We start from the raw sequence: 21,095 nt of genomic DNA, 5'->3' as shown, positions 1-21,095 counted from the left end.
ATGTCATCAATGTATTGCAGGTGTTCCAGAGCTTCACCTTTTTCCAGTGCAGTCTGGATTAGTCCATGGCAAATGGTGGGGCTGTGTTTCCACCACTGGGGCAATTGATTCCAAGTGTACCGGACAGCCCTCCAAGTAAAGGCAAATTGTGGACAACACCCTGCTTCCAGAAGGATTGAGAAAAACACATTAGCAATGTCAATTGTGGCATACCTCTTGGCTGCCTTTGACTCTAGTTCGTATTGAAGTTCTAGCATATCTGGAATGGCAGCACTCAGTGGTGGCGTAACTTCATTCAGGCCGCGATAGTCAACTGTTAGTCTCCACTCCCCATTAGACTTTCGCACTGGCCATATGGGACTATTAAAGGGCGAGCGAGTTTTGCTGATCACTCCTTGGCTCTCCAGTTGGCAAATCAACTTGTGGATGGGAATCAGAGAGTCTCGGTTGGTGCAATATTGCCGCTGGGGCACCGATGTGGTAGCAATTGGCACTTGTTCTTCAACTTTGATCAACCCCACAACTGAAGGGTCTTGAGAGAGACCAGGCAGGGTAGACAGCTGTTCCGTGCCTTCCATCTCCAAGGCAGCTATACCGAAAGCCCATCGATACCCCTTTGGATCCTTAAAATACCCCCTCCTGAGATAATCTATGCCAAGGATACACGGAGCCTGTGGACCAGTCACAATGGGGTGTTTCCGCCATTCATTTCCAGTTAGGCTTACTTCAGCTTCCAATACAGTTAACTCTTGAGATCCCCCTGCACAGTGCACATTAGAGTGCACTGTGCACCGGTGTCTACTAGAGCCTTATACTCCTGTGGATCTGACGTGCCAGGCCATCAAATCCACACTGTCCAATAGATCCAGTTATCCCTTTCCTCCACCTGGCTGGAGGCAGGGCCCCTCTAATTTTGGTCAGAGTATCCAGTATTCACTTCTTGTAAAATTGGCTCAGAATTCCCTTCAAGAGGATCAGAAATAAGATCAGCCCTTCTACTCTGTTTGGAAACTGGAGCAGCATTTTTCCTGGTAGAATCCCCTTTTGTGGTGGTTTTTCCTCGCAGCTCATGTACCCATGCATTGAGGACCAAGGTAGGTTTTCCGTCCCATTTCCTCATGTCCTCTCCCTGATCACATAGGTAAAACCACAGGGCACCTCGTGGTGTGTACCTTCTATATTCTCTCTCTTGGGCAGAAGAACGCTCACTCCTAATAGCTGAGACATTGGTCCTTATAGGTGGGGAATAGGACATATCCTTTTTGAATTGCTGGAAATCCTCGGACAGTTTCTTCACAGCTGAAATGCAGGCTTGTAGGGAGGAGGAGAGATTTTCTTCGTATTGACGGAGTTGGCAAGCCACTTCATCCACTGTTGGTGCCTCTTCGTCTTTCCAGGTCATTATTGCCAATGTGTTGGCATAGGACAATGGTGCACTCCGTACAAACTTCTGCCACATGGGTCGTGTGCATTGGACTTTGTCTGGGTCTTTGGGTAATTGTGGGTTGTCTGGGTCATGATGAATCGTCTCTAGCACAGTTAATTCCCTCAGATATTGGATACCTTTTTCCATGGTGGTCCACTTGCTTGATTGACATATAACATCTTCCTTAAAGGGGTACCTTTCCTTCACACTTGACAGGAGTCGCCTCCAGAGGCTGATGGCTTGTGTCCCTTTTCCAATTGCCTTGTCAATGTCACCTTCCCCGGCAAGCGATCCCAGCTGCTTGGCTTCCCTACCTTCTAATTCCAAGCTATTAGCCCCATTGTCCCAGCATCAGAGGAGCCAGGTGATAATATGCTCACCTATACGGCGGCCAAAATCTTTTCACATATCCCGCAGCTCACTCAAGGATAGGGACCGGGTTATTACCTCTGGTTCTGCCTCTTCCTCCTGTTCCCATGATGACCCTGGTTCATCTTCATCCTTCGCTAAGCGAACCGATTTTTTTGCATATTTCTTTTTCTGTACAGGGGCAACTGATACTGGTGCAGGTTGGTCCGCTGGTTCAGTTACAGTATCGCTCACCGGGTTTCGAATAACCGCAGCGTCTGTCGCTGAGGTTTGGGTAGCAGCAGTGCTCATTGCTGGGGCTGGAGGGACCGCAGTGCCCACTGCCAAGGTTTGGGTAGCTGCTGTGCTCGTTGCCAGGGCTGGAAGGGGCTGCAGTGCCTGTAGCTGAGGTTTGGGTAGCCCGAGTTCTCATCACTGGGGCTGGAGGGGTCACGGTGCCTGTCGCCAAGGTCTGGGTGCCTGCAATGCTTGTTGCCGGGGCTGGAGAGGCCACAGCGCCCATTGCCAAGGTTTGGGTGGCTGCAGTGCTCATTGTTTTGTTGTTAGGTCCAGAGACTTTCTCTCCCCCTTGAGGGTACTGAGTGGTGTCAAACAGGGCTCGATAGGCATGGGCCAGGCCCCAGCACGTTGCAGTGATTTGTATCTCTCTGGAGCTGCCGGGGTGACAGCATACCTTTTCCAAATATTTTACTAGTTCTTCTGGATCCTGCACTTGTTCAGGGGTGAATTTCCAAAACACTGGAGGTGCCCACTTTTCTAGGTACTTGCCCATACTACCCCACACACCCTGCCATTTGTAATTATCCAGCCTGGAGGCAGATCTCTGGGAGATCTTCTTAAATAGCTGTTTAACCTTAAACGAGAGCTGAACCACATTCAGAAGCATGCTAATTTCTAGCAGTAGGGCTAGGACCATGCTAGTCCCAACATCCCAGGAGTATTCAAATTTTTCAAAATTCTCAAACACCATTGTAACTGGACTGAAGGAGAAAGGAGAGGGGAAGAAAGGTACCCCACCCATAGACTGGTTTTCCATTGAGTAAAGGTAAATGGTATAATTATTAATAGTTTCCCACAGATGGCTCCCGCAGTATAAAGGTGACAATGCTAAGTGCAAATACCAGATTAATCCCACAGCCGATGACTTTATCATACCATAAACCAGTGTTATACCATACATCAAAGCGACAAACTTAATCCACCTCCCACAGATGATAAGCAGCAGAAGAGGAACTACGTACAGCAAGCAAGGTGATACATAACAGAACTTTAAAAACCAGAGCAACAACTCTAAGAACACATAAATCAACATAATGAATGCTTAGAACAAATTTGTTTTAACAAGCTCTGGTCAGCTGTGTCATTATCTCAACCCTTTGTGCCCCACGTTGGGCACCAAAATGGACTGTCGTAGTTTAACTCCAGCCAGCAACTAAGCACCACGCAGCCGTTCACTCACTCCCCCCCCATCCAGTGGGATGGGGGAGAAAATCGGGAAAAAGAAGCAAAACCTGCAGGTTGAGATAAGATCAGTTTAATAGAACAGAAAAGAAGAAACTAATAATGATAATGATAACACTAATAAAATGACAACAGCAATAATGAAAGGATTGGAATGTACAAATGATGCACAGTGCAATTGCTCACCACCCGCCGACTGATACCCAGCTAGTCCCCAAGCGGCGATTCCCTGCTCCCGCTTCCTAGTTCCCATACTAGATGGGACGTCCCATGGTATGGAATACACTGTTGGCCAGTTTGGGTCAGGTGCCCTGGCTGTGTACTGTGCCAACTTCTTGTGCCCCTCCAGCTTTCTCGCTGGCTGGGCATGAGAAGCTGAAAAATCCTTGACTTAGCAACAACTGAAAACACCAGTGTTATCAACATTCTTTGCATACTGAACTCAAAACATAGCACTGTACCAGCTACTAGGAAGACAGTTAACTCCATCCCAGCTGAAACCAGGACAAGTTCCCGGACTGTGGGGAAACTTGCTGTTGTTCAGTGGTGAGATCACTGGGGTTGGTTCTTCCTTGTTTATACTGAGAATGCTCTACCTAAAGATTCGAAGTCGTAGAAAAGCTGTGGGAGAGCAAAATGAAAAAGTAGGCAAGCTTCTTTCTTCAGAGGTCTAAGGCAGGGAGGAGAAACAGGTGAGATGATTGAACGGTCCTTGCAGGCCTTCAGTGTAAATTAACAAAAGGAGGAGAAAACCATGCGTTGGGCAGAGCTGCTAGGGGTCCAGGAGGGATCAGCCTCCAATGGAAGAAGAGCTTCCATGTGTAAAACCTAATAATACATTGAAGCAGAAGTGGCCAAGAATCATCATGCTAGCTGAGTTGATGACCTTATTTAGGCAGGAAAGAGGATGCTATTCCATGAGAAGGGGAAAAAAAAGAGATGGGTGGGTCACAAGTAAGCAGTAAAGAGGAGCTGGCAAGAAGGATTGAATAAAAATGGGGAGCAAAAGCATCTTGCTGAGAAGGGGGAAAACAGAATATCAACAAAATGTTTTGTTTTACACTGACTGTCTTCCAGTGATAGTTCTTGGGTCATTTTGCTGGGGTTTTGCCTATTCCAATATAGGTCTCATTACAATAACAGAAGCCAGCTCCAGTCCAGAACATGCTGTTGTCTTTAGTAGAGCTGACCTCTTTTCTTTGCTCCTCTTGAACACTGCTTGAAATTTAGGTAAGGTCTACAGAGCTGTACAAGAGTAGAATCTAATTTAGACCCATCATTGAAGAAAAAAGGATGTTTGTTTTAATTTTAATTAAATAAAAATTTAAATTTTTGGTGACATAAAAAATGGAATAGAGAAACTTCGGAAATCTCAGAAAAGACCAGTGAAAATTATTATAATCAATTAAATGGGAACTTTGTCACTTGTAGAGAAAACATTCTGAAATAATAAGTGTAAAATGTAAGCGTAAAATAACAGGTCAAATGAGTGTTGCATGTATGTGCTGAAACTACTTAAATGAATTCTGCAGTAAAGTGCTGGTAGCACAAGTTTCTCTTTCAGTCCTCTCCCCGGAAATAGAAGTTCCTTTATATAGTGTGAATGAAATATAAAGAAAGACTTTCAAAGCCACTTTACATCTCTGGTAAATGTGGGCCAGTTCAAAAACCTGAATTATAGGTATATACAGCACAGGAGAATGTGGTTATCAGTTTCCCTAGTGCACCACAAGAGAGCTTTTGATCTTTGTGATCAGATTATCTTGTTAGTGGCTTTTGAGAAGGCAGTAGGAGCAGATGATAGTCCACGAAGACCAATGCATTGACCTTTTTCCACTTACTGTGCTTATTCCAAGCCTGAACAGAATTTAAACCCACAAGGGGAAAGGCAAAGCTACTGTCAGGCAAAGCCTCTCTTCATTCTCTCCAGAAATTTTACTAGTGATCTGCCAAGGACGGTTGTTTGTTTGCCCTTAATTTGCATTTAAACCTGGTTTCATAAACAAACACAGCTTATATAATGTACTCTGCTGTGTTGCTGCCTGTCAGCCTTCCCACTCCCTCCGTATGTTTTTAACCCTTTAGGCAATTTTAACCAAATTTAACAGATCCCGAGTTCTGTGAGTAGAGGAAAGAGACTTGATGGTAAAAACATTACATTGTGAACTCAATCTTTGTGACATCAGAGAACCTCCATGGGAAGCCACCAATGGAAAGGAAAGCCATAGGAAAAAAACATTCAGTGGCACCTGCTGCTTGCAGAAGTATCTGTTCCTCTCCCTTCCTACAAAACCGTTCAATCACATGTCCTCAGATGTTACCATGAAACCATGGGAGTACAACATCTGGAGAGTCTTGTCTTCTGTCAGATTCATGCCACATGAAATGCATTTGTCTGTTTTGTTACAATACCAAGCTTTCCCAAACAAAAAAACATCTGGGCTGGCCCTTCATGTGGAATAAATTGGAGCAGCTCCACAGAATTCAGTTTGCTGATTCATAGCAGCATAGGCTCCGATCCTTTCTTTATCTGTACATGTGTGGCACCTTCTAAATAATACAACACATTTAGAAATGTGATGTTCAAGATTTCAGAGAAGTCTGGTGGCACTGAGACAATGTAATTGTTTTTAAATGTGGCTTTGGGTTGCAATGTTATTAAAGCTAGTTAGCTTACATGATAATTTGTGATTTAGCTCCCAACATCAGTACACATTAAATGGGTGACAAACATCATTACCCATCTTCTTACAATATTTTCCCGTACTTTATTCCATATTGTATTTTAGTGCTCAGTTGCTGGGATTCAGTGTGGAGGAGACTGAACAAACCACTGCTTCTGTAATGTTATAACATGAAACATCAAATCCAAAGCCTGGGTCTGCTGAGCACTACCAAATAATGCATGTCTTTGATTGTTCACAAGTCTTTCCAATGAAATGTCGAACTTTTCATACTATGAAAATGATCTTCAGCAACATAGAGCTTGAAACCAGATAATTATCCAAGAACATGAAACAGAATTAACATGCACTGGAGCATGTCATGAACATTTCCTTCAGCAGATAAAAAAGGTAATTGCTGTCTGAGTACAAAGCAAGGAGAAAGGTTGGCTCTGTTCCTTTAGACAATTTAGATTGGCCACTGTTTACTCACTTAACCCATAGAAACATGCAGCTTATCAGAAGGATGCCATTCAAGGGCTGGTGGAGTGCGACCAGCCTCCTGATTGCAGGCAATTCTCATTTCACACTTCCCAAGTCTGATCAGACAGAAGGTTCTTAGCTATTATTAGAAGTCTAAAACCTGATGAGTCAGAGCTCCTAGTTAAACAGGACATTTGTAAACCACGTTAAGCCTCAGCAATAATTAATACATTTTCTGAGCCACATTTTGACTTCAGGCACAACTAAGAGGCTTCATTCTTAGCCTAGAAGAAAGAATGGACATAATTTGGTATGTGGACACAATTTTCCCATATAGAAATCAGACAAGCAAGGAAATAACACTCCTAACGGCTAATGGGAGTGGTTCTGGTTTGTGATTTTGATTTTAGAAATCGATTTTCTAATATTAGAAACTAGCAGAGTGTAGAAACACAGGATGGAAGTCTGGAAGAGACCTCAGGCAAATTTACTCACAAATTTATTCAGCCAGGTCTTTCAAATGCTTGAGAATTTCTCCTTCCTTTTGGGAGGCTGCTCCCAAAACTCATAACTTTGATAGTTAAAAACCTTGTTTTCCGCCTTTTTATTTCTATGCTAGTTTTATTCTCAGAGATCTCTCCATGTTTAAGTGGAAGGCTAAATACATTTATATACAATAATCATATTCTCCCAGTCTTCTTTGTGCTAGGAAAAGCAAGCCATGGTCTTTTAGAGAAGACTTTTCGTTTTTTCTAGTCAGTTTTTTACCCCCCTGCAAAAGCTATCCCACTTAAAGCTCTTCCTTTCCAAGTACGGAGATACAGTGCTGTAAGCAATGTAGAACAGCCTCATTTGTGAGAGCACAGGAGGCAATGCTTGCCGGGTCTGGCATCGTGCCTTTCTGTCTCAGTGTGGCAGAGACACGGTGTGTTCATCTCCCAGCCACTTATCCTTGCAGAGAATCACGCCCTCTGGTCTAGTGTATTATTGCAATTATTACAAAAAATAAGTGCAGCTCCCACTGATGATAGCACTGTCATCCATCTAATCTGTGCATGCATGCTGTGCATGCATGTCTAGAGATGTTATGGCCCACATTTTTCTTGCAATGGGCCACATCACAAGCACTGGTGACACTGTCATTCTGAGTACCTTGTTGGCACTCTCAGCAATCCTTTGCCTCTGAAGCTCTTGTATCAAACAGCCACTGTCCCAAAAATGAACTATTTTGAAGGGTCAAAGACCTTTTGTAAGCAACTCCTGCATACTCTTCACCAATAATTATAATGCTTACCTTATGTTTTTATTACAATTGTTTACCTTTTTTTTTTTTACTTTAACAAGATGCAGAAAGTCTTAATATAACACAGCAGGTTTTTTAGCCATATACTCTATTTTCAGACTACATGTACTGCAATTGAAAAAGCAGTTTTTATTTTTGGAAAAGACTACACTAAGCTAACTGTCTAAAGGTGAAATTCATGCCTGTGGCAGGGATTAACTCAAGGTATACGTCCAGGTTAGGCTCACTAGATACCAGATCAGAAAGGTCTTCTTCAGTGTATCACATAATACCAAAAAGTTATAACCCAACACCAAGATAAGACATCAAGGAGAGGTGTCTGCTTGCTTCTTGACCCAACTGACTTACTGAATTCAAATCAGATTTTGTTAATTCTCTTTAAACAGCTGTTGTGCTTGGTTAAAACAGATTATTAACTTGAAAAAGTCTTTTTTTCATTTGTGCTCACTTTACATCATTCACAAGTAATACTTTTTGGGTTACAGTTTACCGAAACTGTTACTATGAAGCTTTTGCTAAAGCAATAAGATTCCGTGGGTGCACATTCTTGTTGCTTCTTTGCAGTGTAATCAGTAAATATGAGAACATACGTAGCTTGTGTAATTTAATTCAATGAATATTAAGCTGATCACGGTGCTAGCATTATTCTAGAAATACACTCACCTTTAATAAGCAGTTGAAAAACAGAAACCATAAACATCAAAAGTAGAGGCATTAATCCTGCAATACAACAAGGCGAATCTCTAAAAACCATCTTAGATTCCTGCTGAAATAATTACATTTTTACTCAACTGAGGAAGAAATAATCGCTTGTAGCTTCTCTACTGTGGAGTATGGATTTGTGGTGGACTATACAGGAAACCAGAGCAAAACAGCCAGATTAGAGGAAGGACACAGAGGGAAAATGAAAAGTATTCAAAGATAAATGAAAGTGTGGATCCTTAAGTATCTAGTGTGTCATCTGGCAGTAAAAATATGAGGAAGAGGGTAACGAGTCAATCTGCGTAAACCAGGAGAACAAAAAGTAATCACAGGTAAAGACAGACTTATGCAAATACAAGGCCTTACGGACAGACGATTGGAAAGTGTATGTGGAGAAGCTAAGACTATAAAACTAGGAGGAGAAGTTATAGAAAAATAGACAGTAGAAAATAAAGGAATGATTGCAAGAAACTTCCATGGAAACCATGAGAAGCTAAATCTATTGTAGGAATACAGATGCTGTTTCAGAAAGGAGTAATTTAGTGATTTGATGGGGAAAAAGCAAACCAAGACAGATATAACCACCAATTCCATCAGCTATTTACTTGAAAAAGTTGAATAAAGTCAGAAAGCGAGTCCTAACCTTCCCAAAAGGTGTACAGCTTGTACTGAAGATGCTTGGAAACACAGAAGGAGAGATCATCAAATAATTCAAATACTTTGACCAAAAGAATTCTAGAAAGAAGCACAAGGTGAAAAACAACACATAAAACACATTAGAAGCAGGTGTGTCATCTCCCATGCAAGGTGTAGTGACCCTAAGGAAACTTTATGTCACTGTGTTCCTCCTGCTGCTGGATCTTATGAGCTAGTCGTGCCATGTAAGCCTGTTCTGCTGGGCCTGCACCTTTCCTTCTGAGGAGGTGAGGAACCGCCCTGGGGCAGTGGGGGCTGCCCTCCTAGTTGAGCCCTTTTGCCTCTGCACTTGTGGAACTGGGAGCTGGGGCAGGGGCTGGCAGCTGCTTCAACATTTGGGTGGGAGTTTAATTACTCAGAATTTCACTTATCATTCAAGTGCGTGTTCTGCATCATCTCTGCAAGATAGCCTCAACCAGAAACTTGACAAATTTATCCAAAAGACGGCCCCATGGGGAGCTGCAATGTCACAAACAAATACAGAAGGAGAGGTGCATGCGCAGTCACAGAACCAGCATGCTTATTCTAGGCATGGGCCTTTTCAGGTATGAAAGTGCTTCCAGGCAACCTGAGAAAATTGATGGTAGAACAAACAAAAAGGAACTAGAAAAAAAAATATCAAAAATGGAAAAAAAGAACTTCCAAAATGCTGTGTATAGCTCGAGTGGAGATACACTGGGGCAGAGGAGGCAAGGAGGATGTCAGTCCCCACTTCGTGGGCACACACAGTCCAAGGTTTGTGCTCTGCATGTTTCGAGTGCTTGAAGAGAGCCTTCCCCCTTCAGTTTATATATATAGATATATACACCAGGAGTATTGGCATAGACAATAAATACAAATATCAGTGTAAGTAAATGCAAGGTACTTATGCTAGAGAGAAAAATATAAAACAAAGGAATCTACCAATATTGGTCCAGTTCCCTAGTTGGAAAAGGTCTAGTTGGGAGAGACACAAATAAAATTCTAAAACCATTGTCAGTCCTTAACTGTGTTGCATAAATTATGTATAGCTGTTCAGCTAAATTATTCTAATACTGTACAGGTGACTTGTAAAGCAAGATATAATATGCAAAGGTTATTGTAAGGATCTGAATAAATACAGCAGAAGGAAACCTTCTGGGGGTGTCGGTTGCTGCAGAAGGTTAGATGTCTGTTTTCTTTAGCTAAAAAAAGGATTTAGGAGTTGAGTGGTACTACCTCCTTGAGTTGTACGACTTTCTGAAGAAACTAGGAGATAACGCATCAGGCCTTTGTGCATTTCTATGAAATAGAGACAAAGCAAGAACAAAACAAAGATGATGTCTGACAAAATTGAAGACAAATAAGTTCATTTTCCTTATTTATGCTGTAATATATGGATGCTAGATAAACATGAAAAGAAGCAGCAAAAGCAACTGCCAAATGCTTTTTAAAAAGAGCTAAGAGCATATGTGGAGGAAAATTAACCATAAATGTTATCTCAAAGGAGAGGCCCCACTTGGAATAAGCATATATATGGCAGTTATGTCTAAAATTTGTTATACTGCTGTTGTTTTGTGAAATGACAGAACATCTGCTCAGTCACAAGGCACCAGTAAAATGCAGCTTTATGCCTAAAGCAATATGTCAGTCCCTAACAAAAAATATATATAATAGGCTACAAACAAAGGTGCATTGTCTTTTTCAGTTGTAGTAATTTCTGACCTAATAATGGTTTAGAAAGGATTTTTTATTTTTATTTTTGAAAAAAAAATGAATGGAAGGATTGAATCATTTATGACTCTTTTCAAGATTAGGCTTTGTACGTTATTTGTGCATAAGCTGACAAAATGCTTTGTCTCTGCAAATCACATTTATGTCACTAAAGCACTTTTTAAAAGGCAGCTTACTTGTAAGTACTTTGAGAAAAGATCATGCTTAGCTTACGATTTCTAAATGCAGCATATAATCAGCCATTTTTTGATTACTGTGAAAACACCAGCAAGTGTGTGCTCACAGGATGAGTGGACAGAAGTCAGATTTCACCCCAAAGCTGTCTCTTCAGAGAGGAAAAGCATTCACACTGAAATCTGTCATATAGAAAACTAATTAACAAATCCCTCGGGAAAGAATTATTATATGAATTTGTCTCTGAATATTCCAAGCATACAACTTTTAAGTGCTTTATTCAAAAAGTGTATTCTCTTAGATTTTCATTGTTGTGTTGTCATGGTTTAACCCCAGCCAGCAACTAAGCACCACGCAGCCACTCACTCGCTCCCCCCCATCCAGTGGGATGGGGGAGAAAATCCGGAAAAAAGAAGTAAAAAATCGGGAAAAAAGATAAGAATGGTTTAATAGAACAGAAAAGAAGAAAGTAACAATGATAATGATAACGCTAATAAAAGGATTGGAATGTACAAATGATGGGCAGTGCAATTGCTCACCACCCGCTGATTGACACCCAGCTAGTCCCCGAGCGGCGATTCCCCGCCCTCACTCCCCAGTTCCTATACTAGATGGGACGTCCCATGGTATGGAATACACCGTTGGCCAGTTTGGGTCAGGTGCCCTGGCTGTGTCCTGTGACAACTTCTTGTGCCCTGGCTGGGCATGAGAAGCTGAAAAATCCTTGACTATAGTCTAAACACTACTGAGCAACAACTGAAAACATCAGTGTTATCAACATTCTTGGCATACTGAACTCAAAACATAGCACTGTACCAGCTACTAGGAAGACAGTTAACTCTATCCCCGCTGAAACCAGGATATGTGTTCACTGACCTGAAAAGTCTGAAACTGTGGTGCTAAATATAATTTAAAAACTTATTTTCTGATTAAATTAGTTTATTATCCTACAGCTTGGAATCATCCCCTCAGATATACATGCATATATGACCCCTCAGAAAATAGACTAATCAATAAAATGGATTGAAATTGATACTTTTATCAAATAGTTTTCACAGACCTAAACAAGTTATTACTTAATTAATGTGTGGAAGTATTCAACTGGGACATGTCTTCATGAAAAACCATGAGAATAAATTTATATTCTAACACACCTGTGGTCAGAGTGAGAATTATGGTTAGATTCATCATAGAAAGCTCAGGGGTTGTGTGTCACATGCTCTTTGAAGCCTCTGAAGTCTGAAGGACTCTTTTATGTGACCGGGAATGTGTGCGCTACATCATCAAGTATTAATAGGGGAGAAAGACAGCAACCATTCTCAGATGACTTCTTTCTTCTCCATAAAACCATATATCAGCAGAAATTTTTTTTTTTAATGTCACCTAATGTTGGTACTTTTGCTGGAATAAATAAAATGCATGAGGATAGTCATCAGTATCTGACTCAGAGCTGAATAGTAATATGTGATTTTTACCTTTCAGCTGAATCAGATACAGATACTAAAGCTTTCCCATAGAAAGACTGTATAGTTTCTCAAAAACTCTTTAGAGGTTTGTGAACCTGATCCAAAGCCTATTGCAGTTGGGAAAATTCCTGATTTGAGTCGGTTTTCAGTTGGGCTGTACAAATCTTATTGATCTATTTATATAACCTTTTCATGAGGAAAAAAAAAAAGATGTGGCAAAAACTTGAAGATTTAATGTTTAAGCTGTTAAGATTCCAGTATTTTCTAGAATCTTAGGCAGCAGATATCTTCTCTTTTGTGAAGGTAAAGGTACAAGCGCCAGTGCCCAGCCTGAAATCCATTGCGATTGTTTAACCGAAACATCAATTCTCAGCATCGAGAGACTGCACTCCCAGGCTGGAACTATTGTGCAGAGTTGCCAGAGATCGCTAGATGGGATTATGCATCAGCAGGCGGAGCATAAGTCAGCAAAAAAAGGCTTGTATAAGAGTAGGGTTTAAGCAATAATAGAAATGCCATGACTGACTCCAATCTCTGATCTCCAGTGTTAAATATGGGCAGAGGGCTGTGCTTCTCTCTACAGCCATCTGTGAGGAAGCAGAAGGTTTTAGTGATTGGTGGCAGCAGCTAGGAGAATTGTTCAGGCTTTTTAACAGATCATGGTTGTCTCTGAAGATGCCTTGAACATCTGTATGACCTCCAGCTCCTCTGTTGGAGACCTCTCAGTCTCCTAGCCACAAAGCATTACAGGCATTCCCTGTCCACACCCATCTTCTGAACCTAGCAGAGCTTAATAAGAAGTGAAGGTTAATGTCCTTCATTATGATCTTCTAAAGCTCCACCATCCTAGTTCATCCTGATGCAGTCTGTACTATTTCACTGCAGTCTCAGGCCTTTGCGAAAGGTTTCAATGATTCTATGAAAAAAGGAGATGGAGAAATGCTGGCATGTGCTTTGCTATCACACTGAAACAATCATGTGGCAGTAGCCAAAGGACAAGTGTTCCTTCAAAATTTTAAAGGGATTAGATCACAAGTCAGTATGCAACGGTTACATTGCCTTCTTAACAGGGCTACACGGTGTGGGTGGATTTCCTCACTAAAGTGGCTACACTATTTCATCTCCTGGAAAGGGTTTATTTATAGATAAGCCATTATCTCTACACAAAATTGGGCTCTGGTCCATCGTTCTAAGTGAATGGTAGCCATGGACGGAAAAGTCATTGGAAGAGGTTGGAAAAGGGTATACAAGGTGAAAACGGTTGGTAGGTCACACCTGAGTTGACTTTAAGTGGTAATGTTGAACTTGTGTATAAGGGTTCTGTGTAATTTGATGGCCGTCTCTACTGGCAAGCCAAGAAAGAGCTGGGTTCATTAATATGGGCAGGAGACGCAGAGCCAGGCTACAGCTAATCTCTTTTTGTAGTGAAGACACTAAGAACCCAGAAGTCTGTAAAATGCTGCAGTGCACCATGTTGAAAAGCTGAACTTGTTTCTTGGTGTTTGTCCAAGAAGGTGGTGCACAGTTGATTCAAGTGTTTACTTGTTTTGAGCAGAGGTCAGGATTGAGCCATGGGCACTGAATGAAATAAAAGTTTTTAAAAGAAGGAGTACCTTAATAGGCAGTAAACATTTCTGCTTTGACTGGCAAACAGTCATTAAAAGCTTTTATTAAATTTTGCATCCATTCTGTTCACCACTTAGCCATTTCTTTTCATTCTGAAGAATTATAACTAAGAATGAATGAGTCTTCTCTAATATGGTCAGGACACAACACATCTGTGAAAGAACTGAGTTATCTTGCTCCCTCATAAGCAAATCTTTCCAATTAATAACAAAATGTTGTTTTGTATTGCCATGACATCAGTCTTTATGCCTGTGAATAACGAGCCTCAACATTAAACAATTTGTCTATAGAAAACAGTCATGCAGTAACAATTAGAGAATGTTTAATGTGCTTCCCCACTAGACCCCATACGCGCTCCTCCCACTTACTGATCTTCCCACTGCAGTGTGAAGTTATTTGTGTCTTCAGAATGAGCAAACAGATCTCTTCAGTGAAAGGGTGAAAAATTTCCTGAGTTCTGCCTTATAGAAGTTGGCATCTCTTGTTCCATAGAACAGGATCTCTGCTGCACTGATCCAGGCATTTGTCAGCCCCAGAGTGGAGGATGGCAGCTCACAGTATCTGAAGAAAAAGGAGACTATCACACAAAGCTTCCCACTACAGAGAAATTGCTGCATCCATCATCATCCTTTCAACCCAGTTAATACAGCTGTATTAGCCCTGTGCTCCAGTTCCTCCCCCAGCTCCCAGCCTACCTCCTTTTTAGTGTGAAATGTGTTTGAATCTTCAAAGTAGCTACATTTCAAAATACGTTTTGCTCAGTACCAAGAATAATCAGAGTCCTCTGCGATAAAGCAGATCAAAAAGCCTGAAATGGATCTGGAATACTTTGGGGGGAAGATACTTGTGATGAAGGGTATGGGATAGATCCAGAATCTGACTGACTTTGAGAAGCATTACAAAGTCCTAATCATACCTTGTCATACCATACAAGCAGAGCTAACATGAACAAGGTATTCATAACTCTGAAAAGGAGACAAACAAGCTGCTGCCTTTCAAAACAATGTTCATATGCATTGTAACTTGAGTTTCAGCTACGTGAAGGAAGCAATCAGAAATACTGGAATGACTCTTCCCGTCACTTAAAAACAACATCCCCCCCCAATGTAATTTTCCAACAAGATTTGGAAAAGAAATTGGTGGTCACTCACAAAATGGGGGTGATAGGTGGGGGGAATGGAAACTCGATAGTAACCAGGGCAACTTAGCCAGGTTGTGAAAAAATCCACTCTGAGTCCGGGTATTTCCCTATCCCTGGGCTGCAGGGGAAGCTGGGCTGTTGGGGTTTTTCTCTGCAGAAGCTGTCTCACCTTCTCTAATACCCTGAAGCATGCTTTGCACTAGCAACAACAAATACAAGCTGTTGAGGAGGGTGGCCTCCGAGCAACATGGAGCACCCTGGATCTGAAATGTACAAAAATGTCACAGCTCCAACAGGAGAGGTGCCATGTAGCTGAGTAGGTGCTTCTTTCAGGTATGGGGGACAGGCTCAAGTTCCTGAATCATACTTCCTTGACGAATGCCTTATAACAGAATGTATTAGTCTAAGCCAGTTACTTCATTTCTTCCCAAATAGTGCTGTTCTTGTTCCCTGGATAGGCTGGGTTTAGATTCACTGAAAATGAAATGGTATTTTTCATTTTTTGTAACTACCACAGCACTAGTAGTAGGCAACTGTTCATGGTGATAGAAGCAGAAAGTCATCTAAAAGTCAAACAGGTGAGTTTGGGGAGTAAATATGTTGTTATAGCACATGTGACCTTGTATGATACATTTAGATTTATTTTAGAAAGGGCTTTCTTATTCTGTACTCAGTCCAAGAAATATATTTCAAGTGAAATTTAATGAACAACTTGCAGTTGTTACAGGCATCTTAAATGACACCATCTTAAAAATCATACCCAGGGGCTAAGGTTTCCAAGTGACCAAGCCCATAATGAAAAGTAGCAAATACCCTCAATTTTTAAAAGATTGTCAAGTGTATTGTGGTCTTTGATTGTAAATAGCACAAAAAAAGTGCTCAGACACCTGGCAGATTGTACCATCATTAACCAGTGATCTCCAAACTGTGGTTTGCAAGAGGAAAAGCCGCAGGACCAGAGCTCCCTGTGATGATATTAGTAGATGTGGTGTTTTCAATTAAAAGTTCGATGATAAGTGTCCCTGGTTATCTGTGGTGGAGAAAATTTGATGATATAGTCTGTTATTCCAAAATACTTGGATGTCACTGCCAGAAAAAAACTCCAACTTGAGGAGCCATTCTTGAAAGTGAATGAGAAAGTGCTTGTTGTTTTATAAACCCAGCTTGGTCACCAAAGGTAGGAACTGTGTAAATATTCTGATAATTGTTGTTTTTTTCCATTTTAGCTGGATGCTGAGAAGGCAAAATTAAAACTGGAAAGATGGGCTTCCCCAGATGCTGGCAGTGGGGGTGGAAGAAGTGAAGAGATGGAGTCAAGTGGGGATTGTGATGATGAGGATGGCTGTCAAGGATCCGGTGACAGGATTCACACAGCAGGTAAATAGAGTTTCTATAGGCACATACAGAGCTTAGAAATTCATAAATGTCACAATTAGGTGGACAGAGCTAAGACTTGCACTGCTTGAATTACTGTCAAAATCCTACTAAATTCAAAGGATTCAAATCTTAATCTGTGAAGAGCTGCAGTAAAAATAGAATGATACAGACAGTAACCCAATATAATTTAACACTTTGCATGCAGATAAAAGACTTAAATTTGCTCTGGGAAGACCTTCTAGCAGCCTTCCAGTACCTAAAGGGGGCCTACAAGAAAGCTGGAGAGGGACTTTTTACAAGGGCATGTAGTGATAGGACAAGAGGTAATGGCTTTAAACTGAAAGAAGGTAGATTTAGATTAGATGTAAGGAAGAAATTCTTCCCTGTGAGGGTGGTGAGGCACTGGAACAGGTTGCCCAGGGAGGTTGTGGATGCCCCATTCCTGGAAGTATCCAAGGCCAGGTTGGATGGGGCTTTGAGCAACCTGGTCTAGTGGAAGGTGTTCCTGCCCATGGCAGGGGGTCTGGAACTAGATGGTCTTTAAGGTGCCTTCCAACCCAAAACATTCTATGATTCTATGATTAGAGTCAATAAAATATCTGCAATGAAATCTAGATCACAGAAATACTGGAAGAGCCTTCCTAGAGAATGTGGGCTATTCAGAGAAATAGAAAATTAATGTCCTGTGCTAAGTGTTAATGTAAATATTTATTGGTTGCATAATGATACTGAAGGATGATCCAAACAGTGTTGGCTGAAAGTATATATTATTGAAAAAACACATGAAGTATTGGGTTTTTTCTAGCGGTGAGCTGCTGGTTAAATAAAATTTCTTGATAGTCTCAGATATGCATTCTGCAATATTTCTTCATGAAATTAATTGGATAATATGTCATCAAATGTAGAATGAGCATCAGAATCTAACTTAACTTCCACTAAAATATTGGCAATTTAATACATAGTTATGTCCTTACTATAGTAAGTCAATAAGAAGTAAGATGTTTCCTTCTAAATACTTGATATTACTGGTTTATCTTATCTGGAAGTTCTGTTTCAGCTCATCAAAATGTAACTGCTTTAATTACCATTGTGTGTGTAAATATAATTTGGTTTGGATGTGCAAGTATATGAAATACAGGTATAACAGTGTTGAAAAATAATGCTCGTTAAGATGGCTGGAACTCAGGTAAGTTTTAAACTGCTGCTTCATTCAGCTGAAATAAACAAGTGCCTCTTCCTTGTCCCTTTACCACTAAGTGGAGAGTGGGAAAAGGTATCCCATATTCAAGTAAGACTTGCAAACAAGCTGTGATTAGTCTGTAGTCAGACTTCAGTTGTTCCTGTTATGAATATTTGTTCAGGAAAAACGAGTTTAAACATGTATTTTCAAATGTGTGTAAAAAGTTAGATTACATTTGCAGTACCAGATTATAAATACCTGAAATTTCATTTGTGTTGACCAGCTGTATGATCAAGATACATGAGGTATTATAACATGGGGGCAGTATTTTTTAAAATTATTAAATAATTGTGACTAACAGATGAAGTAAAGATTTTCACCATCTACTCACCAATGTTTTTGAGCAGAAGAACTTTGACACAGTGTTATTTTAAAACTATTTTCTTAACCTTTTTTTTTATTGTTTATTGTATTATATACATAAGCAATGAAAAGACTGCTAGATATTTTGGGCCCTGGGGATTTGTGAGGGTAAATACTTTAATATGCTTTCCTCTCTATGTGGAATAATAAAAACAAAAGCCAGGTGCTAACTACTCTTCAGTGAACAATTAAACTATAAATACACTGTTTTGCGAGGATATGTATGCATGCTTAAATGGACAATGGCAGATTTCAGGTGTTCAAAAATAAAAACTTGAATACTTTCAAGACTTGACTTACAGCTGGCTTTAATAATGGAAAACTATTTAATGTCTCTTTTTCCCCTTTTTTTGCAATCTATTTAATTAAAATATTTTATGCTGATATCATCCTGGATTTAAAAGAATTATATTTATATAACTAGCTGTTTCAGAATTTAGTAGGGTTTATATCCAATTAAAAAGGTAATTACAATTAATTTTAGAAAATGGTCTTGATTCATAACAGTAAGAATAAGTGTTTCATTGTGTGACAATAGTAATGCTGTTTCATAATTAGCTTTAAAATATTGTACTATATACAAGCCACTAGCAGTAAATCTGTTTTGCATATCTGGATACAATTAAGAGATAAAATGGAGTAATCTCATTATAGAGCTTCTTTGCTTTAATAGAACGTTAAAGAAATAAACATCAGATTAGTTGAATTTCCTCTTGCTGCATGTCTGTAAGATGGTGTTTTTAATTGTACAGCCTGTGAATTTGTTATATTTCCTAAACTTAAAACCTGTCAAGTACATCTGACCATTGTTTTGTAGAAGTGGAACATGACAACATTGATTATTCCTTGCTTGCTTGAAGTACATAGTGAACTGAGACATGAATTGAAGCTAAAGCTAAATCCCACATAAAACCCTGATTTGAAGCTAAGTAAAGTTAGTGGGAATATTGTTACTTACTATGGCAGGTTTGGATAAGACATAAATGATAGCTATAAAATGCCACCGACCTCATCAGTGCAGGTTGTAGTGTGCAGTCATACAGTAGAATAAAAAAAGAATAAAAGCCTTTCAAAACACAGACATTTTGGCAGAGCAGTCATGCTTTTAGCAACAGGTCCATGGAAAAGAGAAAAGAGGAATGGATTTCAATGTCAACCTCTAAAATGCTGAATTTAGAATGTAGTAAAAATGTACTACGTCTGTCATTTATCTAAAACCTATATGAAAATAATATTTACAGTTTATGTGTTGAGAGACCTGCTTTGAGCATTGCAAAAGGCTTGGATTGCTTTTAAATAGTTTCTGAAAACCTACTGAATGCTCATTCCTTTCCACCTCCCAGAAAAAAAAATTACCTTTTGATTAACAATAAATTGCCAGGAGTTTCATCAATATCTAGGTTACCATCTTCAAAACATCTTCTGTTCATAACTATGAAAAGATCCCTCTGGACAGGGTACATTGCCATCTCCCCAGTTTGCTTTTCCAAATTGTTAACAGAAGGCCTGTCTCCTAAGTTTTAGATTTTAATGTGTACTGGGTAGGTAAACACAGAAGTGGTTCCGTGCTTGTATATTCCAGCCAGGTGCATTGTACATATGCTTTAGCCCTGATTTTTTTTTTTTTTTTTTTTTGATTGGGGATTGCTGTCTGTATATTTCAGTTCATCTTGCAATGGATAGTAAAATCCTGTCCTTTTGTTTGGCACCTTCTAACCTTTGAGAATCATTTCTGCATATCAGTTAATCATTTTATTTTATGTCTTCAATTAAGATACATAGCTATCTATTATTTAGTGCTGGTTTTTTTACTTTTGTTACAAATAAGTCTTTGCTAGGCAAATTCATCATTATCTAAAAAGATCACCACTTACTCCTTTAATCATAACGGGCTTAATTATCTATTATGTGTCATGCGTGTTTATCCAAATGATTTCATACAAACAAGATAGTTTAATTTTCAGGAAACCAGCATTCTCTTAGGAAATTATGCATGGTAGAAGACACTTTAAAATGTCATGTTCTCACAGGCTTCACCAATTACCACAAGTATCTCTTCTTTGGGAAAGCTGTGGAAACAGCACTGTTTCTCAAGCAGACCCATGTGTTATTTGTTGGCAAGTATCAACTTTTTAATGACAACATCTGTTAATCATCTTTGAACAAAGCTTTGTTAGAAGAGATTTAGGAAGAGAAAAGCAAGCCATATAAATCTTGAGCACGGATGGGGAAGTCCTGCAGGTTTCTAGGCAGAAGGGCAAAACAGCATCCCGGTCTGAACCTTTCTTAGCACTGCGTGCTCACATAAGTATCGTCTTACATTAACTTTGATCACCAAGCGAGTCCACTGATGTAAGTGCTTATTCTTAAACCCTTACAGGACTGGGAGGGGGGTGGGTGGAGAAGAGCAGGGATTGCTCAGTGCCTTGCAGGATCAGGCCACAGGAATATTTACTAGGAGAGAGATCAGCATCCTGCCATTCATGAAAAGGCAGAACAGCAACAGATTCACATTGTGTCCTGCCTCTCCTCTGTTCAGAGAAAAGGAAAAATGTTTCCGTCTGTTCAGTGAAAAGTGGGAAGGAAGTTAGTGCAGGGGATTTCCCATTCCCAGATGTGCTGCACAACTGTATGTTGTGATGAGGCCCCACCCAGGCAGTGACAACCAACATTAAATCTCCATTGAGCGAAATCATCAGGTGATTAGCCATTAAACAAAGTTTAGAGGAAATGTTTAGACCACAGGCAGGGACCTGGGTCTGGTGCAAGCCTAAAGGCATCTATATAGAGAGCTCTAGGCTTTGTGGAAGTTGTGGTGCATTATGTTGAAGAAAGCTTGTGCTGACACCATCTCTTGGCGTGGGTCCATATGCACACCTGTCTGCAGATGAGAAGGACCCAGGTATTCCTGGG

The 21,095-nt window shown here is 40.3% G+C and overlaps 1 protein-coding gene across 2 annotated transcripts in view; it reads left to right on the top strand.

Moving 5' to 3' along the window:
- Positions 1-21,095, top strand: part of LOC126039271 (glypican-5-like) — a 427,867-nt gene that overhangs the window by 312,223 nt on the left and 94,549 nt on the right. For both annotated transcript variants that reach the window (XM_049802192.1, XM_049802191.1), the window contains one exon: positions 16,429-16,579. In XM_049802192.1, the coding sequence (XP_049658149.1) occupies positions 16,429-16,579 (151 nt within the window). The remainder of the gene's footprint in view (positions 1-16,428; positions 16,580-21,095) is intronic.

The sequence above is a fragment of the Accipiter gentilis genome, chromosome 6 (assembly GCF_929443795.1).
Source record: "Accipiter gentilis chromosome 6, bAccGen1.1, whole genome shotgun sequence".
Lineage (NCBI taxonomy): Eukaryota > Metazoa > Chordata > Aves > Accipitriformes > Accipitridae > Astur > Astur gentilis.
The sequence above is the reverse complement of the archived record's forward strand: the minus strand, read 5'-3'. Positions and strand labels throughout refer to the sequence as shown.